Raw genomic sequence first — 26,166 nt, 5'->3', positions numbered from 1 at the left:
TTAAAAAAATTAGAAATGTTTTATTTCTGTACAATATATAAAAAATAAAAACACTACAATGAAACAGTTCTTATTTTATAGATAAAAGTCCAGAACAAGCAACAGAATCATAATCGAGGAAGTCTGTTTCCTTTTCGTCACTGGAAAATTTATTTAGGGATAAAAATCCAGTTACTTCTTGATTTGATTTCTTTGAAACATGACCTTCATGTATATGATAAAATGTAGAAGTATTCAAAACTTCTTGGTTCGTTGTTCTTTCTGTGGATGAAAGTTCCATTTCATTAGAAGAAATATCGATGAATGAAGCAGCATCTTTTTTACTACTTTTTAACTTTCTTTTTGTTGAAAGTTTTAGAAGAAGCTTTCGTAAATTTTCAAGAGTAGCTGAAGATTCATCCTAGAATGAAATAAAAATAAAATTAAACAACTCATTACAAACAAATAGCATTGGCAATATACATGGCATCAATTTTAATTGTGGTCCCGCAGCTAATTTCAGAACCACTAGAAATGAATATATACTTCTAATCGGAAAAATTGCTCAATTTAAATGATTTTCATTATTTAAATCAATAAATGTACCGCTAAAAAATTATGGTCTAAATTTTTATACAGTCCCCTGGTTCTTTAAATTCTTTTTAATACTAATAGTAAGTATTTTAATCATAATAATAGTAAAATATCTTTGACATATAAAATTTAAAAAAAAACAGATCTGTTTGTCTGTGACCAAAATTTATTGAGTTATAAAGCTTTGAATACCACAGTTCTGGCGAAGTTTAGACTCATTTTAAATACCATGTTGATAAAAATCTGCCAATCACTAGACAATATTCTCAAAAATGGACCATTGATTGGTCTAAAATAATAACATATGATGTATTTTTTTAATGTCTTTTAAAATATTTTTTAAATTGAAAGCATGTATTCCTCAGTGATTTTGAAATTAGCTACTGGCCATGATGAGAACAATCATATCATAAGCATTATAGATTGATTATAGCATCTGCAAGAAATAGCAAGCCCCAAGAAATTATTACAGCAGAGACTAAGAGAAAATTTGACAAAGTTAAGATAATTCTACAAGATTTTTATAATAGTTTACATAAATACACTTTACTAATAATACATTTAAAGTGTCAACTCTTATAAAAAAAATTTGTAATTATGTAAGTTTATTAAAAAAAAAAGAAATGATTTTCATTTATTTTTAAAATATAATAAAAAATAAATGTTATCAATTACCTAACATTATTAAGACCACAATGCCCAACTAAAGCCTTTCTGATTATTTCTAAAATACTAATCAAATTCCCGCCAATTGTTGAGTTATTTGTTAAGGCTGAATTCAAAAGAATTTATAAATACTATTAACCGTTTCCATTGCGAAAAAAAAAAATAATAATAATAATTAGATGTAGTATTCATGCGAACATTAGGACTCATTTTAGTGCTTTGCGAGTTGAAAAATAAAATTTTATAAGTTAATATTTTACCACAAAAAAATTAATAAGCAAATTCTTGTAATTGCGTGCTTTCTTTAAAAGACTATTGAAAACTACCAAATGGACAAAATAGACCAGAAATCAACACAAAAATGCTTTTATAAATTATTTTTACTTACAGTAATGAACTAATGAAACTTGCAGTGATTTCTACAGGTAGTGATATATTAATGAAAAAAATAAAGAAAACATCTTTAATGATTTACAGAAATGTTGAATAAATAATTTAAATTCAATAAGAAAGCAAAACTAGAATTTAAGAGACAGTATTGACATTAATTTTAAACAATGAAAGTATTTTTTTTAAAAGATTAAGTTTTTAAATTCAATGAAAATTTACAATTTGTTTTTTAATTAAATAGCTGTTAGGAAAAAATTGCAACTTAATCAGAATATATATTTACCCACCATCATCTGTTATGCTGCGTGCAGTAAAAAAAAACTCCCCATCCGTTTGGTTTGCATCACTTCTGTTTTGACGTCAAATAGATGAGACAGGTTTATTCATATGTTTAAATTGATTGAATTAACGAGTGTGAATAAAACTAAACATGAATAAAAATGATCGGGATTATAAATTTCACATTTTATTTACATTTCTTTATTTTTCGAATGAAATAACGATTAATTAGCGGAGGAATAAAATTTTTATTATTTTACATTTATATTAATGCATAACATTCTCTCTTCATTTGGAAGTTATTGATAATATTTTCGTCCAGCATTATTTTTATTTTGTGATTGGTATTGCATTTTTTTTTCTTTTACTGAATCGCTAATTGTTTCAAACCAATTTTAGTGATAAGTTCTGATTTGAGTGTTCGTCAATATTATGAACAAAGAAGATCCCACTGATAAGAAACAAAACTTTTAACGGAACTATATATTTACTTCTAAAGTGCAACAAATATATCTTTTTAAAAAAATTCTTAAGCAGTCTACCAACGTGTGTACAATTTCCTACAATTTTTGCTAGTTAATCTGTGACAATCATAGTCAAAATATTATTAACAGCAAAATACCCTGTCTAAACAGGCATAGCGACTAGTTTGAAAAATAATTCGATTTCTTGTAAGAACCATTTCATGTGAAATGGTCTCCCCAAAACTTTCTCACACATTCTCTAATAAAGGTGTTATCCCAGAGAATGTTTTGCATGGCACTGACGTCCAATAGTTACGAAACATTAATATCTGGCGCGAATTTATCATTTTTTTAGTCTATCATGCACTCCTTGGCGAGTTTTTGGTGATTAATCTTTGATACACGCTTAAAAGTACCTGGAAATCGAATTAATGTTTTTCTCCAACTGACTGAAACCGAAATTTGACACAGAACTAGTCAAATTTCGCTTTCAATCAGTTGGAGAAAAACACAAACTTTTGTTGAATAGTCACAAAAACATATTAAATTTAATATATTTAAATCACAGCTTTTTTGAGTGACCGCGTTTACATGTTTCTGAAAGCACAGACCAATTGACTGTCAATCTCTTCTCGGATTTGCCTCAAAATTTCACGTGTCTATATTACAGATATTAAATCTGTATACCGAATTTGATCCATCTAACTTTCTTCGTTTTGTAATTATCGTGTTAAGTTATATTCGAAGAGTTGGACAGACAGTTTTTTCTTTGCTCAAAATTGACAGAAGTCTATAAATTTGGTGTACAGAACGAATAACAAATTCCATCTTTCTTATTACATCCTGACAGTCATTAGTAACCTTAGCTTCGTCATGCACCTCACTCCTCATCTCCTGTCTGTTCCTGTAACCCAGTTCATCGGACTTTTTTGCGAGGATGATCACGTCAACTACTGAAAGCCAGGTCTTTTAAAAGTTTTCCATCTACCGGAGATTAAGCCCCAACCCTAGGGGCTAGGCGCTCCGTCAAACATATCATTACTCGAATAACAAATTCCATCTACCCAGATAAAAACGTTTTTCAGTTATCTTTATCACAGACAGACAGATATTTATTAAAATGCGTTTTTCGAATTCTGAGAGGTCAAAAATTCGCCAAAATCTCGAATTCGAGTTTTTTGACGCTTACAATAATTTCTCGATAATTCTTTCGGATATAGGGGATATTTTCCTAATGAAGTAATTCTGCACTGTTCGTGAGCACATGCCTTGTGCTTCTTTCGCCAAAAAAAAAAAAAAAAAAAAAAAAGATTAAATTCAAGAAAAATCAGAAAACAGTTTTCTTGATTTATCTTATCATATACACTCATTCACATCGAGCCACTCACTTATTTTTATCCAATTTTTCGATAAGCAATTCCATATCACAGTTACGAACATTTCTTAAAGACACTAAAAAATTATTTTCTTCATAAACTACTAATTTCACGAAAAATTCGCTGGATTTCCGCGTGATCGTTAAAATAAATTTGCTCTGCTTTTCTTCGAGAGTTATTCATCGTTCACACTTCTGGTGAACGTGTCCTCTCTGACTGCTGAGCAAAACAAGAAATCTTTCCTGCATAACTTTCAAGACAACCTTGAATGCGTTGCCATCTGGTGTTAGGAAAGGGAACTAATTCTGACAACTTCGTACATGAGAAAATAATAATGTCTGCAAAGAAATACGAAACCATAATGTTTAAATTATTGTATAATTGTTATAACAATCTAAAAATACTTTGAGTTTAAAAAAATCAAAATATATAAAATCAATCAACTTATTTGATTTCGAACATGATTATAATGAACTTATGATGGAAATTAATATTCTCTTAAAAAGCAGGTTCTATTTAGAAATGTAAAAGTGTCTGCATTAGTTCATTGAACTCTGGATTTCTTAAATCCTAACTGACTAAAAGAAACAAAAAAATCAACAAATTAAACTAATTTTTAATTAAAAAAACTTTCATAAAATTTTAAATTTTATATCACATTTTTTGCAGAAAATAAACAGTTTTGTTTATTAACTAAACAATATTGTTTAAGAAAAGAAACCATTTTACCTTAATGCCATACATAATAGATTTGGGAAATTCTGGACCAAGTATATGCTTGTCTTTTTCTTCCAGCCAAATGTAACATATGCCAATTTCACGGCATAGATGACAAATGCTATTTTTAATTGAAGGACTGACTTTGTCTTTCAACATGAATACAGCAATTAATTTTTGCTTTTCAAGGAGCCTTAAAACTTCATTTGTACCAGTGATTAAACCATCTGATTTTCTAATAACACTAAGGGCAGATAAATAATAATTAGTGAAAATGGAATAAATAAAAGTAGTTCCATTAAATTTAAATTATTAACTAGATAGTTAATATACAATTCACTCCCGAGTATTCGGCCAAATGCGTGGGAAGGGCACGTCGGATAACAAATATAGGAATAGGAATAGGCGGAAGTTCTATTCTCAGTTCTTTGCCTATCAATACTAGAAGACAAATTTTTTATACCAAAACTTACTGTTATAATTCATATTTTCATACTTCTTATTGCGTAATAAGCTCTCCATTTATCTCAAACCACGTAGAATGTGAACGCAGCCGCGGCCCGTTGAATCATAAAGGCAGTTGCCGGTAACGTGTCGAGTTAAAATAGAAGGCTCTGACTGATAGTTTATACATTTTTATATAATGCATTGCACATTTTTAAAATTTGTTACAGAAAAAATAAGTTAAAGGATATAAACTACTCACATTTTAATATAAATTCTGTATTGCCTAAATTAAATGCAGGAAACATAAACAAAACATTAAAATAAATCGTAGGCCTCATTCTTAAGAGAATTGACTCAATTTTTGACTGATTTTTGTCTGATAAATGATTACACGGATATGAAAAGGTAACCCTAAAATAAAAGTGAAAATTTACAGTTTTTAGTTTTTGAAAAAGTTCTTAATAGATGACTGTATCTGCGACGCCTTGCCATCTTTATCAAATTACGGTAAAAGAAAACTAGGGTTGATAGTACGGTAGCTAGATAGCTGTAACCGGATACTCAGGAATGTACCGTAATCACACTTTTGACATAGATTTTTTTGCTTGATTTTCAGAGAAACTAAAAATCATCAATATATTAAGTAAAAGCATCATATTTTAATTATAAAATAATATTTTATAACACTCGCTGAATATATAATAATACAGAGCAAAATAACATAACATTATAAATGAAAATGTAAAATAATTAATAAAATTTTACATTGAATTACGGCAATGGGTTACCTCTAAGTGAAAAAAAAAAATAATAAAAAAATTAATAAATTTACTAATTTTAAAATGCAGGATAATATTTTCTGCTGTATATTTATCACAAAAAAAAAAACCTGTTTCAATAGTAAATTTTATTCTCAGATTTTTAAAGGAAAAAGAATAATACTTGGATATATATACTAATATGTATAATAACACAAATACTTAGCCCGGATCGGAAGTAGCGAACACAGAGGGGGGAAATGTGGTATACATGGCCCGGGTACCAGCCTTAGAGGACATCATGGAGGCGAAACATAAGTACATTAATGCCATTTTTTGAAGTCAAGTACGATGGGGGTGGGGGTAAAAAAAGACCACTTTATGAGTACAAAATACCAAATAACATTATTGTGGGTACTATTAATATACTTTTTCAAATCGCTGGTGATGATTGTATGACATTTGTGCAAGAGAAATAACCGTACCGATCAAAAAACTATTAATCAATGGACTTTTAACAGCCGATTGTATTATGAATAAAAATCAGTTCTAGAAAATATTCCAGCATTTTTAAAGCTCTCTACAAGTATGAGAATGAAGAAATTGAAATGCTTTTGAATAAAATTTGAATCTATCGGAATTATTCTCATATTGCATTTTATGAGAAATTAATTGTTTTTCAATGAATTTATATAAAAAAATATGAAGAAAATCAAGGACAAATGATATTTCTTCTCATATATATATATAATAGATTTTTAATCCTGTCGGCTAAATAATATGTAACATATTTTGATTGAAGTAGAATGCAGGTTCGAAACAATGAGGAGACTTGGTATTTTTAATTTCGTTTTATTCTATTCCGAGTGGCAGGCATGATTATATATAAGAAAACGCAGCGCGCGGCACATACAGAAGTAAGAAAAGGGAAAAAAGGGCCAGACAGATGATCACTAGCCTTATATAACATTGGATTTCTGGCCAGGCGCCAATTCAAGACACGTGTGACCTTTAAGACCTTTTGAAGGGTAAAAGTATCACTTTCATTTAATACGTTGTACTGATGGCGCATTATTTTTACAAAGGGATTAATTAAACCGAAAGTGGAATTGGATCACGAAATAAGAGAATATTTTAGAATGAAGTTACTATGGGCTAAATTAAGATAAAATCTTGGAAATTAATTAAATTGAAATTAGAATTAAAATATCATTACATATATAGTATATATATATAATGCACTTTAGTCGCAATAATAAAAATTCCTTTTATATTTTAAATAATTAGCATTTAATCCATCAATTTATTACTTTACTGAAATGTAACGACTTCAGCTATGGGTTTCATCAGTTTTGCCCATATTTCTTCTCAATTCCATTGTTTAATTGAAAAGTTCGAAAACAAAAGCATATGGTGTTTTATCATGGTCACTTAAAAAATAAAATAAAATGAAAGTGGTTTTTTAAGCCTAAAAAGAAAGTTAAATGAAGTTAGAGGTGCTGGAATGATTTATAAAGAGAGAGTAGTTGTAAAAGGAATAATCTTGAAGCTGGTTTCCTTTACAGATTCGTTTTTAATATTGTTACAGTATTTTTCAATTTATGGTCTGATAGGGATAAATTACTTGCAGGTTATACTTTTCATTTTGTATATGAAATATACTACAAACAGAGTATATAACAAATAAAAGCCTACTGATATAGAAATTTATTATTTCCCCAACTGATTATCTTCTGTAATGAAAATTTAGGAACGTTGTTAGCAGGATTCAAGTTTAATTTTCGTCTAGTTGAAAAGTTAAAAAGAATAAAAAATTTGAATTATACATTAATACATGTAGTATATAATTTTCATGAATTTAAAAAATTCTTTAAAGATGTTTTTTTTCTTCTTAAATGTAAAAATAATGCATTAAAAATCCTCATGACTGAAATTCTGGTAATGCACTTTTCAATACAAACAAACAAACACACACACACACACACACACTATAGTTACTATAGTCCATAGTAACTTCATTCTAAAATATTCTCTTATTTCATGATCCAATTCCACTGTCTCTACTTAATTAATTCAAGAGAAGCTTTATAAAATTGCTGAATCGGCTAAATGATGACACTTTCACACACTCGGCATGAATGATAAAAAATGTCCAGTAAGCACATTCTTTTTAAAAGATCCCTGTGTTTCCCTGACATTAGATTGACATGCGTCAGAAATCCCTATCAGAATCTTATTAATATATTAACACTATGAAGAAATATTTTCTCTATCAAAATCTAAGGTAATATAAGGCGAGGGATAATTGATTTCGTTCCTTCTTTCACACTTCGGCTTTTGTACTGCGCTGTGGCGGGCGTCTTGTCCACGTCTCTGCTTGTAAATAATTATGCTTTCCCGATGGATTAAAAAGAATTTTAAAATGTAAAAAGAATCTTTTCACTGTCTTCAAACTGCATCATGCTTCACAACAAATAATGTTACATATATATATATATATACACACACACAGGGTGATGCCGAATTCGACCGACAAATTCAGAGGGTTGATAGTAGGCATAATATTTTTGCAAATATGGGTTCTAAACTATTTTTTCGTTTTCAGTAATTTACGACCCCCTAAATCATCAAATCCGCATGTTACCAGCATGGAAAAAAAAAAAAAACTTTTAAGAATGTGCTTTTACATAACAAAACATTCGTAGTTTAAACACCATTTGTTACTTTTTCATTAATTTTTTACAGTTTCCAACAGTTCTCCGCCTCTATATTTATGCGACTTTCACCAATTAAACGTCGTTTAGGACCCCATGTTGTATGGTGATTCTTTATCTTCTTGGTGCCTACTACATCCCTCTGAATTTGTCGGTAGAATTCGGCATCACCCTGTATATATATTTCCACACGGCTAACAAAGCAAGAGACCTGATAAATTTACAGAGAAGTTAATCCCTTACTACCCATATTTCAAACAAATTAATTATTTCCAAATTCAAAAGAGTTTTCGAATTTTAGTGTTTTTTTTTTTTTTTTTCATTGGATTGAAATGTTTAAAATAAACGTCTATGTGGTGTGTTGACTTAAATAAATCCTCTACTGAACACTCAAAACTTTTGGGAATTTATTTTACACTACTCGACTTCGGAGATCAGCTGATTCGTCAAAGATATTGATTCGATTAAATTTTATTTAAATCATTTAAATATAGCCTTCATGTCCCCGATTTCGTAAAATAATCAGATATTTTAATTGCATTATTTTAATTGTCTTATATATGTTTTGTTCATTGTGCATATCAAATTTTCTAACAGAGGCAAGTCCCATGACATCACAGCGCTATTAAAAATGCAAATGTCTGGTTCATCCATTTTCTGAATTTCACAGTATTGTAACTTCACTTTCCTTTATTTGCCTCGTAAGCTACAAAGATATTAAATAGGATTACTGACCTTTAAATTAGTATCATTAAAAAGACAAATTTATAAGTTTTGAAATGTGTAAAACTCATTTCTGTGCAATAAATAATATTTCCGAAGTTATCATGGAAAAATGTCAAAATTCAGCTGCATTTAATTAATTAAAATTCTAATGATACTAAAAAAAATCGCCTAAAAATCCACATTCCTGCCCTTCCAAGATATAAATGTGTGAAATTTCATAGTGGCAGGTTAAACTATCTGGTTTGCACAATGCTAAAACACACATGCATAATCATTTTTATTATTAGTAGAGATTTATTAGAAAAAGCTTTTCGGACATTGAGTCTAATTTGAAGGAAAAATTCCTTAAGCAGTTATTTTTGTAGATATGTCCATGTTGGAGCATTTAGTGTCTACTGTGCAGACACTATATATTTAGTGTCTATCGTGTACACACCTAGTTGTTTATACAATGAATCTACAATTTGAAGGAGTACAATTGATATGATTTGAGAATAGCAAAAAATTTAGATCAATAATTTCTTTATTGAAAGAAATAAAGTGAAATATTTTTATTATTGCAGTAGAAACAGTTATTGTAACATTAAGGTTTGAAAAAAAAAAAAAAAAAAAACTTTATTTTTTCACAGTTGTTTGAGTGAACATTCCCAGGATGTGTACTGAGAAATTGTAGCAAAAATTAAATGAAGTAAGTAAAACACCAGAGGTAGAAGTGAGATACTTGGTCACACAACCCACTTTTCTTATATTTAAAATTCAAAAACAACAACAACAACAAAAACCCTGCGGTGCATATGATTAAAGAAATCATTTGAATTATTTAAGAATTCAAGACCACCAACAAAAACAATAGAAATAGCCTCTCTCCATTCCTCCCAAAATTTAATGAAGAGCATAAATAGCAATTCATTGAAAAATTGACTCGAAATTCATTGGTACGAAATGATTACTGAATGACACTATTATTCTTATTTTGACAACAATTACTATTTTTCAAAGTGCTATAAAAAGCATCCTTTCAAAAAAAAAAAAATTAAAAAAAAAAAATCCTTAATGATATTCATGTCTAGATTAGTTTCATATGGGTAACATTTCTTAAATGTAAACTGATTTCAAAATTAGATTTTCTATTTACATTTTCCAACTAGAATTCCACAATTACTTTAAAAAAATTAAATATTCGAAGATTTCCAAAACAACTTTAAAGTAATAAAAAAATTATCAAAACCTTCTTATTTCAAAAATTTTTTCATTAAAAAAACTGAGCACATAAATAATTATCTCTTCTAATAATAAAATGCATGTGTGCATGTGATTCATAAACTTGATATTCTGAAAGATGGCACTTGCTATTCTATACTTTTTTTTTTATCAGTATGTGTCAATCCAGCAAATATACTGTTGCATGTGCTCATATAATGCAAGTCAATTCCATTTATGCATTATTTATTAAAACTCTCAGCTTGATAGGTATTTCTACTTATATAAGTACAAATATGCAAACTTCTTGTACATATCCAATATTTTAATAGATCCACAGCCAAAAATTAGCAAATAAACTGATTATCAAAAGAACTAGAAAAAAATAAAGATTTGTCAAGCATGGTTTTTAGTGTTTCCATTTGCAAATAGTTAAGGAATTACTTCTAATTTACATATTTTTTCTTCAATTTCCAGCATTAAAATACACCCTAGTAATTAAACCTCTGTTATTGATAAATTAATTGTAAAAATTCATATATATGAAAAGCAGGGGGGGGGGGGAAAGTAAATCACTCAAGATACTACAAAAAAAAAAAAAAAGTAAAGTAGTCTAACAAACTTTTTCATGTTTCATTTTTTGAAATATAGAATTGAAGAATAATATATTGATAAAATATTAAATAGCTAAATGATTAGAATTAACAACAGATATATTATTGCTAAAAAATATACAAACACAAAAAGAAGACTTACGAAAATTCTTGAATTATTGTCTTGTACAAATCATTTACATCTTCATGAGAGCTAAAAATAAAATTTGAAAGATTAAAAAGTACAAAAAATTTAAATTTGATAAAAGATTTAAGAATTGATTAATCTGCACTCACAATGAATTGAATTTATCTAAAATATCTATATAAAAAAATTCAAAGATAAAGAAGCCTTAAGAGCATATTGATTTCACTATTTAATATTTTTAAAGCATATTTCCGAAAAAATTATATGACAAGAAATTCGGTTTTATAAATAAAAGCATAAGTGTTTAATAGATAAATATATGCATACACTTTATAAATATTCTAATTAGCTGCATATATTTTTTTTAAATTAATGAATTGTAAGAAGTTTCTTAGCAATTGTAGATTGTACAATTCACTACAAAAAGTACAGAGCAGAACTAATGATTAAAGGAGTGAGCTGGTTTAGAAAACATTGAAAATCAGTCACACACCTCTATGAATATAATGCCATTTCTTGATTAACTGCGCAAGGAAAAACTAATATCATACTAAAAATTAATCACATCCATTCAATCTAATCATATTTTTCCAAATGACAGGAGACATTTCCCACTGAAATTGTCTTTACAATGATTCACTTCATTAGAAATGATCAAATATATTTGATCACAAAATTCATCAAGTAAAGCAAACATATTTGGTAATTCATTCCTCCAACCCGACAGAAAAAATAAGATATCCAATATGCCTTTGCATTTATACAATAAAATATATTAATATTCCTATAAATGATGCAGTAATTAGAATAAACAAATTAACATATGAACATATTCATAAAAAATTATTCAATAAAGAAAGATATACAATAAATTTTAAAGAATGAGAAGAGAGAAAATATGCCACTTTATGACAATTTTGATAATATTAAACTACACCATCATATTTTCCAACAATAAAATGAATGTTCCATTATGTTTATGAACTGAATTAATTCCTAACAATGAAAAACTCTACAAAATTCAATGAGATTTCCTTACAAAATTACTCCACCTGAAATGAAGTAAAAAATATTGAAAATATCTCATTCTACTTAAAAAAGACTAATGAAATAACTTCTTAAAGAAACTGAATCTATTCTTTTCTTAGATTTTTGAATCTATAAAAAGAGGGAAAAAAAGCTCAGATCAAGACCTAGAAAAAAATCATAAAATAGATTTAAAAAAATTTTATTAGCAAATGAAGTTGATAGTTTATTTTTTAAATGCTTTAGCAAAATTTTAAAAAATTTTTTTTTTAAAAAACTCCTTTTTATTATCATTTTTGCAACTACTTTTTATTTCTTTTAATCATCTACAGAGAGACAGGATATATAATAATACAGTACTTTACATGAAAAGTAATTTATTCTATATACAGCATTAGTGGATTTAATCATTTTGAAGCTCCAAGCAGTATACATTAAGAGCCTTCTCTTTTAATAAATGGTAAATATGATTTTATATTTCAACAAATTTTTAATTTAATCAATATTTTAATGATTTAGTTAAGTTTAATTTTTAATTTTGAAAATATATATGACTTTTCTTAATATGTATATAATGGTCTCCATGAACTTTCTTGCATGTTTCTTATCTCCCTCCCTCAAGCATAAAAATTCTGGATTTTGAGCAAATTGTCAGACAAGATCCATTAGACTGTTGACCCAGAGAAAGTCGAGGACCAGAAACGGGGGGGGGGTATATATATTCTCTCTGGAAAGTCCCAAAAAGTCCAGGATGTGCTCGGCAGAAGCTTCCTGAGCTTGGCATTTAGAGCAGACCGCAAAGGTATTTCTGCACTCTAAAAACGAGAGACTTTTAGTGTGACCGCTTGCCAATCTGGATATTGCCGTTCGAGAGGCTCTGTCACAATTGAGAACAAACAAAGAGCCCAGCTCTTTGCCTGTATACCAAAGATAGCCAGGAGGGAACCAAATTTCATTTATCTAAGGCATTATGTTTTCGATTATCATATTTACAAGAATGCAAACGTACAGACTGACAGATGGTCAATCTCTTAATAGATTTAGCCAAAATTTTATAAGAATCTACACATTATATGTTAAAACTATATCCTAATTTTTATCCATTTAATATTTTATGCTTTGTAGTCATTGTGCTCACCTGCTTTCAGATAAAACAAATACTTCTAACAAATGATTTTTTCCTTCCAAAATATGATAGAAATCTACAATTTGACATAAACACATACTTAATTTCATTCATCTGGTACAAAGCTTATTATTATTAGTTATTACGATCACAGATAGACAAACATGATCGAATTGACTGATTTGAACTGAGCTCAGTCTGAAACTTGAAGATTCATCAAAATCTTGATTTCAAATTTTTTAATGTTAACAAAACTTTTCTTTATAAACTTAGTAGATAAAAAAAGTTCAAAAAATCATGAAAAATCGACCCTAAGTATTAATTAATGATTCTTTATTTACAAATAAAAGTATTAATAACTATGATAGATTATATAGAAACAACAAACTTTGAAGAAATATTATAGCAAAAATTGTTTTACAGAACTTACAAGGAGAAATACAATATAAAAGTTTAAATTAAAAGTATCAGTAGTAACAGCAATAATCTAATAATTTATAATGTATTATTCTTAAAAAGTAATAGATATTAATGATGATTTTAATAATTCAGTGCAGAAATATACTGCAATCCTAATATTTAACATTTCATAGAATTCATACATTAAAAATTTATTTATTTATGTGACAGTGAAGCTAATAATATTTTTTAAGGTCTGTCTGCCTCAGTCCAGCTGTATAGTCAGAAATTTACAAGTGATATGAAATGAAGTGCGTACAATGAAATTTGTCTAAAAAGATTAGTACATGCAAAATACACACTGTTAAAAATAGGTAAGTCCAATTTCTATTATCAAAGATTTACATTTATAAATCATTTAAAACAATATTTCATTAATTGGATAAGGTGAAAAAAATGGTTTGATATTAAAGTTTCCAGTTTCTGACCTTTTAAACAATGAGACAATCACATATATTTCAATCATTTCATTTCTGTTCAATATTCAGTAAGACTTTATATACTATTTCATTTTTCTGAATTATAATTAGTAAAATTACAAATAGCAATGAAGAAACATAATTTGATTATGTGAAGTCAAATTATCACATAATATCTTATTATCACATAATATATATATATTCTCTCTGGAAAGTCCCAAAAAGTCCAGGATGTGCTCGGCAGAAGCTTCCTGAGCTTGGCATTTAGAGCAGACCGCAAAGGTATTTCTGCACTCTAAAAACGAGAGACTTTTAGTGTGACCGCTTGCCAATCTGGATATTGCCGTTCGAGAGGCTCTGTCACAATTGAGAACAAACAAAGAGCCCAGCTCTTTGCCTGTATACCAAAGATAGCCAGGAGGGAACCAAATTTCATTTATCTAAGGCATTATGTTTTCGATTATCATATTTACAAGAATGCAAACGTACAGACTGACAGATGGTCAATCTCTTAATAGATTTAGCCAAAATTTTATAAGAATCTACACATTATATGTTAAAACTATATCCTAATTTTTATCCATTTAATATTTTATGCTTTGTAGTCATTGTGCTCACCTGCTTTCAGATAAAACAAATACTTCTAACAAATGATTTTTTCCTTCCAAAATATGATAGAAATCTACAATTTGACATAAACACATACTTAATTTCATTCATCTGGTACAAAGCTTATTATTATTAGTTATTACGATCACAGATAGACAAACATGATCGAATTGACTGATTTGAACTGAGCTCAGTCTGAAACTTGAAGATTCATCAAAATCTTGATTTCAAATTTTTTAATGTTAACAAAACTTTTCTTTATAAACTTAGTAGATAAAAAAAGTTCAAAAAATCATGAAAAATCGACCCTAAGTATTAATTAATGATTCTTTATTTACAAATAAAAGTATTAATAACTATGATAGATTATATAGAAACAACAAACTTTGAAGAAATATTATAGCAAAAATTGTTTTACAGAACTTACAAGGAGAAATACAATATAAAAGTTTAAATTAAAAGTATCAGTAGTAACAGCAATAATCTAATAATTTATAATGTATTATTCTTAAAAAGTAATAGATATTAATGATGATTTTAATAATTCAGTGCAGAAATATACTGCAATCCTAATATTTAACATTTCATAGAATTCATACATTAAAAATTTATTTATTTATGTGACAGTGAAGCTAATAATATTTTTTAAGGTCTGTCTGCCTCAGTCCAGCTGTATAGTCAGAAATTTACAAGTGATATGAAATGAAGTGCGTACAATGAAATTTGTCTAAAAAGATTAGTACATGCAAAATACACACTGTTAAAAATAGGTAAGTCCAATTTCTATTATCAAAGATTTACATTTATAAATCATTTAAAACAATATTTCATTAATTGGATAAGGTGAAAAAAATGGTTTGATATTAAAGTTTCCAGTTTCTGACCTTTTAAACAATGAGACAATCACATATATTTCAATCATTTCATTTCTGTTCAATATTCAGTAAGACTTTATATACTATTTCATTTTTCTGAATTATAATTAGTAAAATTACAAATAGCAATGAAGAAACATAATTTGATTATGTGAAGTCAAATTATCACATAATATCTTATTATCACATAATATATATATATTCTCTCTGGAAAGTCCCAAAAAGTCCAGGATGTGCTCGGCAGAAGCTTCCTGAGCTTGGCATTTAGAGCAGACCGCAAAGGTATTTCTGCACTCTAAAAACGAGAGACTTTTAGTGTGACCGCTTGCCAATCTGGATATTGCCGTTCGAGAGGCTCTGTCACAATTGAGAACAAACAAAGAGCCCAGCTCTTTGCCTGTATACCAAAGATAGCCAGGAGGGAACCAAATTTCATTTATCTAAGGCATTATGTTTTCGATTATCATATTTACAAGAATGCAAACGTACAGACTGACAGATGGTCAATCTCTTAATAGATTTAGCCAAAATTTTATAAGAATCTACACATTATATGTTAAAACTATATCCTAATTTTTATCCATTTAATATTTTATGCTTTGTAGTCATTGTGCTCACCTGCTTTCAGATAAAACAAATACTTCTAACAAATGATTTTTTCCTTCCAAAATATGATAGAAATCTACAATTTGACATAAACACATACTTAATTTCATTCATCTGGTACAAAGCTTATTATTATTAGTTATTACGATCACAGATAGACAAACATGATCGAATTGACTGATTTGAACTGAGCTCAGTCTGAAACTTGAAGATTCATCAAAATCTTGATTTCAAATTTTTTAATGTTAACAAAACTTTTCTTTATAAACTTAGTAGATAAAAAAAGTTCAAAAAATCATGAAAAATCGACCCTAAGTATTAATTAATGATTCTTTATTTACAAATAAAAGTATTAATAACTATGATAGATTATATAGAAACAACAAACTTTGAAGAAATATTATAGCAAAAATTGTTTTACAGAACTTACAAGGAGAAATACAATATAAAAGTTTAAATTAAAAGTATCAGTAGTAACAGCAATAATCTAATAATTTATAATGTATTATTCTTAAAAAGTAATAGATATTAATGATGATTTTAATAATTCAGTGCAGAAATATACTGCAATCCTAATATTTAACATTTCATAGAATTCATACATTAAAAATTTATTTATTTATGTGACAGTGAAGCTAATAATATTTTTTAAGGTCTGTCTGCCTCAGTCCAGCTGTATAGTCAGAAATTTACAAGTGATATGAAATGAAGTGCGTACAATGAAATTTGTCTAAAAAGATTAGTACATGCAAAATACACACTGTTAAAAATAGGTAAGTCCAATTTCTATTATCAAAGATTTACATTTATAAATCATTTAAAACAATATTTCATTAATTGGATAAGGTGAAAAAAATGGTTTGATATTAAAGTTTCCAGTTTCTGACCTTTTAAACAATGAGACAATCACATATATTTCAATCATTTCATTTCTGTTCAATATTCAGTAAGACTTTATATACTATTTCATTTTTCTGAATTATAATTAGTAAAATTACAAATAGCAATGAAGAAACATAATTTGATTATGTGAAGTCAAATTATCACATAATATCTTATTATCACATAATATATATATATTCTCTCTGGAAAGTCCCAAAAAGTCCAGGATGTGCTCGGCAGAAGCTTCCTGAGCTTGGCATTTAGAGCAGACCGCAAAGGTATTTCTGCACTCTAAAAACGAGAGACTTTTAGTGTGACCGCTTGCCAATCTGGATATTGCCGTTCGAGAGGCTCTGTCACAATTGAGAACAAACAAAGAGCCCAGCTCTTTGCCTGTATACCAAAGATAGCCAGGAGGGAACCAAATTTCATTTATCTAAGGCATTATGTTTTCGATTATCATATTTACAAGAATGCAAACGTACAGACTGACAGATGGTCAATCTCTTAATAGATTTAGCCAAAATTTTATAAGAATCTACACATTATATGTTAAAACTATATCCTAATTTTTATCCATTTAATATTTTATGCTTTGTAGTCATTGTGCTCACCTGCTTTCAGATAAAACAAATACTTCTAACAAATGATTTTTTCCTTCCAAAATATGATAGAAATCTACAATTTGACATAAACACATACTTAATTTCATTCATCTGGTACAAAGCTTATTATTATTAGTTATTACGATCACAGATAGACAAACATGATCGAATTGACTGATTTGAACTGAGCTCAGTCTGAAACTTGAAGATTCATCAAAATCTTGATTTCAAATTTTTTAATGTTAACAAAACTTTTCTTTATAAACTTAGTAGATAAAAAAAGTTCAAAAAATCATGAAAAATCGACCCTAAGTATTAATTAATGATTCTTTATTTACAAATAAAAGTATTAATAACTATGATAGATTATATAGAAACAACAAACTTTGAAGAAATATTATAGCAAAAATTGTTTTACAGAACTTACAAGGAGAAATACAATATAAAAGTTTAAATTAAAAGTATCAGTAGTAACAGCAATAATCTAATAATTTATAATGTATTATTCTTAAAAAGTAATAGATATTAATGATGATTTTAATAATTCAGTGCAGAAATATACTGCAATCCTAATATTTAACATTTCATAGAATTCATACATTAAAAATTTATTTATTTATGTGACAGTGAAGCTAATAATATTTTTTAAGGTCTGTCTGCCTCAGTCCAGCTGTATAGTCAGAAATTTACAAGTGATATGAAATGAAGTGCGTACAATGAAATTTGTCTAAAAAGATTAGTACATGCAAAATACACACTGTTAAAAATAGGTAAGTCCAATTTCTATTATCAAAGATTTACATTTATAAATCATTTAAAACAATATTTCATTAATTGGATAAGGTGAAAAAAATGGTTTGATATTAAAGTTTCCAGTTTCTGACCTTTTAAACAATGAGACAATCACATATATTTCAATCATTTCATTTCTGTTCAATATTCAGTAAGACTTTATATACTATTTCATTTTTCTGAATTATAATTAGTAAAATTACAAATAGCAATGAAGAAACATAATTTGATTATGTGAAGTCAAATTATCACATAATATCTTATTATCACATAATATATATATATTCTCTCTGGAAAGTCCCAAAAAGTCCAGGATGTGCTCGGCAGAAGCTTCCTGAGCTTGGCATTTAGAGCAGACCGCAAAGGTATTTCTGCACTCTAAAAACGAGAGACTTTTAGTGTGACCGCTTGCCAATCTGGATATTGCCGTTCGAGAGGCTCTGTCACAATTGAGAACAAACAAAGAGCCCAGCTCTTTGCCTGTATACCAAAGATAGCCAGGAGGGAACCAAATTTCATTTATCTAAGGCATTATGTTTTCGATTATCATATTTACAAGAATGCAAACGTACAGACTGACAGATGGTCAATCTCTTAATAGATTTAGCCAAAATTTTATAAGAATCTACACATTATATGTTAAAACTATATCCTAATTTTTATCCATTTAATATTTTATGCTTTGTAGTCATTGTGCTCACCTGCTTTCAGATAAAACAAATACTTTTAACAAATGATTTTTTCCCTCCAAAATATGATAGAAATCTACAATTTGACATAAACACATACTTAATTTCATTCATCTGGTACAAAGCTTATTATTATTAGTTATTACGATCACAGATAGACAAACATGATCGAATTGACTGATTTGAACTGAGCTCAGTCTGAAACTTGAAGATTCATCAAAATCTTGATTTCAAATTTTTTAATGTTAACAAAACTTTTCTTTATAAACTTAGTAGATAAAAAAAGCTCAAAAAATCATGAAAAATCGACCCTAAGTATTAATTAATGATTCTTTATTTACAAATAAAAGTATTAATAACTATGATAGATTATATAGAAACAACAAACTTTGAAGAAATATTATAGCAAAAATTGTTTTACAGAACTTACAAGGAGAAATACAATATAAAAGTTTAAATTAAAAGTATCAGTAGTAACAGCAATAATCTAATAATTTATAATGTATTATTCTTAAAAAGTAATAGATATTAATGATGATTTTAATAATTCAGTGCAGAAATATACTGCAATCCTAATATTTAACATTTCATAGAATTCATACATTAAAAATTTATTTATTTATGTGACAGTGAAGCTAATAATATTTTTTAAGGTCTGTCTGCCTCAGTCCAGCTGTATAGTCAGAAATTTACAAGTGATATGAAATGAAGTGCGTACAATGAAATTTGTCTAAAAAGATTAGTACATGCAAAATACACACTGTTAAAAATAGGTAAGTCCAATTTCTATTATCAAAGATTTACATTTATAAATCATTTAAAACAATATTTCATTAATTGGATAAGGTGAAAAAAATGGTTTGATATTAAAGTTTCCAGTTTCTGACCTTTTAAACAATGAGACAATCACATATATTTCAATCATTTCATTTCTGTTCAATATTCAGTAAGACTTTATATACTATTTCATTTTTCTGAATTATAATTAGTAAAATTACAAATAGCAATGAAGAAACATAATTTGATTATGTGAAGTCAAATTATCACATAATATCTTATTATCACATAATATATATATATTCTCTCTGGAAAGTCCCAAAAAGTCCAGGATGTGCTCGGCAGAAGCTACCTGAGCTTGGCATTTAGAGCAGACCGCAAAGGTATTTCTGCACTCTAAAAACGAGAGACTTTTAGTGTGACCGCTTACCAATCTGGATATTGCCGTTCGAGAGGCTCTGTCACAATTGAGAACAAACAAAGAGCCCAGCTCTTTGCCTGTATACCAAAGATAGCCAGGAGGGAACCAAATTTCATTTATCTAAGGCATTATGTTTTCGATTATCATATTTACAAGAATGCAAACGTACAGACTGACAGATGGTCAATCTCTTAATAGATTTAGCCAAAATTTTATAAGAATCTACACATTATATGTTAAAACTATATCCTAATTTTTATCCATTTAATATTTTATGCTTTGTAGTCATTGTGCTCACCTGCTTTCAGATAAAACAAATACTTCTAACAAATGATTTTTTCCTTCCAAAATATGATAGAAATCTACAATTTGACATAAACACATACTTAATTTCATTCATCTGGTACAAAGCTTATTTTTATTAGTTATTACGATCACAGATAGACAAACATGATCGAATTGACTGATTTGAACTGAGCTCAGTCTGAAACTTGAAGATTCATCAAAATCTTGATTTCAAATTTTTTAATGTTAACAAAACTTTTCTTTATAAACTTAGTAGATAAAAAAAGTTCAAAAAATCATGAAAAATCGACCCTAAGTATTAATTAATGATTCTTTATTTACAAATAATAATGTTGAATAATGTTGATGTTGAAAATCCTCATTACTTTAAGAAATCATATTTCATGCGGATGAAAAGAAATCAGAAACATTTCCATGCAATACGAATTATAGCCTTTGACAAATAGCCAAGGAAGGAAGGAAAGCAGAATTTTTTACTTTTGGATAGAATATGCAAAATTCATAATTTAAAAAAATTTGATAATTTCAATGATTTTTGTGAAATAGTAAGAATAAAAACTATCAGATATTTTAAATCTAATTTAAAACCAATTTTGTATAAAAATTATACTTATATTAGTAAATATTTTTTTAAACATATGATGAATGTGTATAAAAAGGAAAAAAAATTATCAAGTAACTACACACACAAATTTTTTTTAGTTTGGATACATAATAGAAAATTCTTTTGGGATATATGAGTTCTAAGTATGCAAATATAAAAATTTAAGCGTCAATCTGCAAATGCAACCACAATTCAAATGCATACCTGTCAGCAGAACTGTTTGCTTTACTTTGCTCTTTTACAGCTTAATATCTTTTAAAAATAGTCTTTCAAATATAGTTTACCTTTCAACAAATTTTATTTTTTACGAGATCAACATGATTCTTTCATTAATTAAAAAAAACATCATTTTCTTTACCCATGTTTTATATTTTGATAATACGATATTTACAAGGGTTAAACTTTTAATTATGCATTGCTATTTAATACCAGAATTTGGCTGAAATCTGTTTCTATTACCCATCAGTCTTAAATATATTGTATTATTTAATACCAATATTTCAATGTCTCTTTTGACATCAGTTACTTTTTCTTCTCCAAACTACAAAATATATAATTACTATAATTTTTTCATCTACTTTACATTCATAAATAATTTATTTACAATTTTGGATTTTATTTAATCAGGATGCAATTCTTTTTTCTTTGATATATGGATATAACCTTCAGTATATGTATCCAATAATACCCCCCCCCCAAAGTTTATTATTATTATGCTACATGAAACACCAAACTATTAAAATCATACAAGAAAATTTAATTCCTTATCTTACTCTAGTAAATCTATATTCCCAGATTGATCTAGTTGAAGATTTTTTGAATCTTTTTTCTTAGCTTTCTGTATTGACTTGAGGAATGAACTTTCCACTTTACGAAATGAGACAGTTTTTTGATTTACAGATTTTTTCTTCTTGGTCATCTTGTTTGTTTGATATTGCACGTGGAACTTTGAAGTTGAAGTTTACTGGCTTGTGCTACTTTGTAAAACAAGGCTTTGCCAGTGCTTCTTTAAACAACTGGAGAAACTCAAAATCAAGGAAAGGAGTCGAAGACCTTTGTAGAATGAAAAAACGACAGAACATTCAAATAGGTCTTTTTCTGAAAAATGGAAATCACACAAATCAGTTGTACTGTAGGGCGTCAGTACCTAAAGCACAGCGAAGATCATTTCTTTCGTGTGACAAGTCAATCCATAAAAGATTTTCATTATGCAGAGTACAAAATATTAGATTATTTATTTTAATAAATATAAAATCCAAAAGGAGAATATTTATTTTTATTTTTAAAGAGAGTGGGGAAAGCTAAACAAAAATTCTATAATTCATGAGTTTCAGTCTCTTTAAATAAGCAAAAATATAAAGATTGATTAATCTTTTTACAGATTAAATAAATGTCAATTACAATATCAGTAGGTATTATAAGAAAAAAAGAATGAATTTCTAACAAGGGATGTTTTATTATTGTAGTTTTTTTTTTTTTTTTTTTTTTTTTTTTTGCACTCTTGTTCCAATGATTATTTGCCAGACATCAGCAAACGTATACAACTCTACTCTAACAAAAATCGTCCGGTACAGGCAGTAGTCATTAGCGCTGGCAAATCTAACTAAGGATTGTTCTAAATTTTCTCGTTTATATTAAATCTATTTTATTTGTTGCTTAAAACATGGGTAAGTGATATTTTCATTAAATCTTATTAATAAAATATTTCTGATATTGATACATATGTGGTTCATACGAAAATTCTCTGGCCATACGATAAGTGTCATCATTTTAAGTATGTCCCAAGTTTTGGAAAATTTATCATTTTTTGAGTGATTTTTGATAATTGATTTTTATTAAATAATAATTCTCTAAATTACTATATATTATTGTTGTTTGTCGAAGAATCGTTGATATTTTAAATGATCTGGCCACGTGGGAATAATTAGGCCTAATTTAAGATGCTGCAGCGTTTTTGAAAAAAATAATATTAATGCTCTAGAAAATTATTGTTATAAAATTTTAATATTACTTTAGTGCATTAAATGTAAATTTCATTTAAATTTTATTTTCTTAAGGTAAACCCAGAGGATTGCGAACTGCTCGAAAACACAGAGATCACAGAAGGGACCAACGCTGGCACGATAAAGACTATAAGAAAGCTCATTTGGGAACTAGATGGAAGGCCAATCCTTTCGGAGGTGCTTCTCACGCAAAAGGAATTGTGCTTGAGAAAGTGTAAGTGAGAAATGAAAAGTAATATTAGAAAATAATGCCATGATTTTACACCATTGGAAAATGCAAAACAATCAAATATCCAGACAATCTTTTCTTCGACTTTTAACTTAATTGATTAGAATACTTCGTAAATTGTGAAGTATACTCTTTTTTAATATTATTGTGGATCTGTTTTAACTATTTTGACAAAATTGAACAGTTTTTCTACCCTGCAATTTGTTTTTGTACAAATGATTTATCTTAAGTGTGCTAAAACAAATGCTCTAACATGTCATCATATTTGCTTCTTATAGCCAAAGACTGCAGACCTTTGGCATAAATAATTCTCCTGTATTGAATTTGCACCTTCTACATAAATTTTGTTGAACAGGATTTAAAATGTCTTAAAGAATCTCATATAATGTATTTTTTTTATTAAACGCATTTTAAATATAATTCTAGAATTATTTTAAAGTGAAAAGATAAGCTATTCATTGGTAATTATTAATGAATTTATTTTAATTAAAATTAATAATTCCAAAATTTGTAAAATGGAAGAAACGGTTAATCGATTTCGCCAAGGTGGAAAAAATTTTTAAGTTAGTCCGATGAGTGAAGCATTTTTGCAGTTTGTCTGATCACTCAGTGATCATGTTCATCACTATATCAGTGATTGTATGTTTATCACTATATCAGTGATTGCAGTGGTATCTAGTGAATGAAATAAGTAAGATTATATTCTAGAACTAAAATTATTTAGTTTCAAGCCTTCTTCAGATATTGAAGATGTTATGTATTTTGAAATTAATTTTCAAAATACAAAGTGTAATAATTGATTTGCTGAAATTCTTTGTCAGGATTCAAAGATCTTTAAGCATTTGTTGCCAGCAAATGTTATTGGGAAGGGAAAAAAAAAAAAGCTTTATATGTGAAGTATGCTATCTTGATCAATAAAATCTTGTTTTATAGCATTATTATTTCAAACACTTTTGTAAGTTTTATCAGTATTTATTCTTTCATATGTATTATATATATATTTCAAATTTCCCAGTCTCCATTGAGTGCTTATTTACTTTTAATTTAGCTTTATATTTTGTATTTAATACTAGTTATGTATTTAAGAAAATCATTTATTAGACTGTTGATTATAAATTGTGTACATTTATATTAATATGAATGTCCTTTTTTTAAAGAAAAGTTTTTAATTAGCTCGCATTTTATTCTAAGTTTCTCTAATTTTCCTAATCCAAATTCCGACTTTTTATTCATTTTCAACTTGCATTCTAAAAATTGCCAACTCTAATTCTCACATTGCAAGTGAAGAGATGAAAATCCGTTATGCCTATGGCATAATGTTCCAAGGATACTTGAGATTCCTTTTCCTGAATTGATATTTGTCAATTGTATAAGAATCTCTTAGCAAAAGAAATTTGTATCCTTTGTCCCAGTGTAAACAAATGTGTCCCAACATTATTACCTGTGTAACAACTATGTCCTTAGGTGGAAAAATAAACTTGACTTCAAATTTGCCTTTTCAATAATTCATCTGTAAGATTGTTACATATTATATTAATGAAAAGTAATTACTGTTGTTAATTCTGCCTTTTGAATATGCTGTATTGGTACTTAAATGATAACTTTTTTTACTCATTTCACTTTTGCACATTATTTACATTTATTAAGATAATTTTTAAAGAATGGGAAAATATAAAATCTTGTTTGCTCATGTTAATTATGGAGGTAACTTTATTATTTTCTTAAGTGACAGCGGTTTAAAATGCTGCTTGTTTTTGTATCTTCATGCTTTGATTTGTTTTGCATATCTCATCTTTGCATGCTTTATTTTACAGAGGTGTTGAAGCTAAACAGCCTAATTCTGCTATCAGAAAATGTGTTAGAGTCCAACTCATTAAAAATGGAAAGAAAATTACAGCATTCGTACCAAGAGATGGTTGCTTAAATTTCATTGAGGTAAATAGCAGTTTTAAATTATTTTATTACAGCTTCAGTATGTTAATTTTGCATTATAACTAGGTCATAATACTATTTTGATGCATGGCTTGAGTGGATTTTGAATTGATTATTAGATTGATGGTCTTAATATTCTAACACCATTCCATTATATAAATTTATTAGTTGATATACCATCATGAATGTTTTTGAAGAATATTGATCGATTTTAAGTTTTACTTCAAAATATAAAGAAATTTTATTTCATAAATTTAGAAAAATAGTCTCATGGTTTGTAAACAAACTTATTAAATAAAATATATTTGTATCCTAATATCATGTTATGGTTTTTAGGAAAACGATGAAGTGTTGGTAGCTGGATTTGGTAGGAAAGGTCATGCCGTTGGTGACATTCCTGGAGTCCGATTCAAGGTTGTTAAGGTGGCTAACGTATCTTTGTTAGCATTGTACAAAGAAAAGAAAGAAAGACCTAGGTCTTAAATATAATAAAATTTTTGGAATTAAACTTGTGTATTTAGTATTTTTCCCAGCATATGTTTGCGAGTTGTATGTTTAATGTATTAATTCATTTTGCATTCCACAACTTGTATTTAGACTATAGATGGGCATACTGATGAAAACGGATTGTTTAATACTTCACTATAACAATTCCAACTTCAAGATCTTACTGAAGAAAATATTGTTGGTCAACAGTATTCTTTATGACATAGAAAATTGTATTTTACAGTTTAATATTAGGGGGGTTTTTTTAT

The 26,166-nt window shown here is 27.7% G+C and overlaps 2 protein-coding genes across 2 annotated transcripts; one reads left to right on the top strand and one right to left on the bottom strand.

The window, feature by feature from the left end:
• Positions 1–22,203, bottom strand: LOC129962482 (uncharacterized). Its single transcript, XM_056076221.1, has 4 exons — positions 22,021–22,203; positions 11,067–11,117; positions 4,478–4,709; positions 1–400 (listed from the first exon to the last, which is right to left on the bottom strand). The coding sequence occupies exons 1-4, from the start codon at positions 22,164–22,166 to the stop codon at positions 71–73; spliced, it is 759 nt and encodes a 252-aa protein (XP_055932196.1). The 5' UTR covers positions 22,167–22,203; the 3' UTR covers positions 1–70.
• Positions 22,204–22,763: 560 nt separating this feature from the next.
• Positions 22,764–25,919, top strand: LOC129962473 (40S ribosomal protein S23). Its single transcript, XM_056076210.1, has 4 exons — positions 22,764–22,914; positions 23,305–23,464; positions 25,294–25,414; positions 25,748–25,919. The coding sequence occupies exons 1-4, from the start codon at positions 22,911–22,913 to the stop codon at positions 25,892–25,894; spliced, it is 432 nt and encodes a 143-aa protein (XP_055932185.1). The 5' UTR covers positions 22,764–22,910; the 3' UTR covers positions 25,895–25,919.
• Positions 25,920–26,166: the final 247 nt, after the last annotated feature.

Source organism: Argiope bruennichi, chromosome 1 (genome assembly GCF_947563725.1).
Source record: "Argiope bruennichi chromosome 1, qqArgBrue1.1, whole genome shotgun sequence".
NCBI lineage: Eukaryota > Metazoa > Arthropoda > Arachnida > Araneae > Araneidae > Argiope > Argiope bruennichi.
This window is presented reverse-complemented; position numbering and strand designations above follow the sequence as displayed.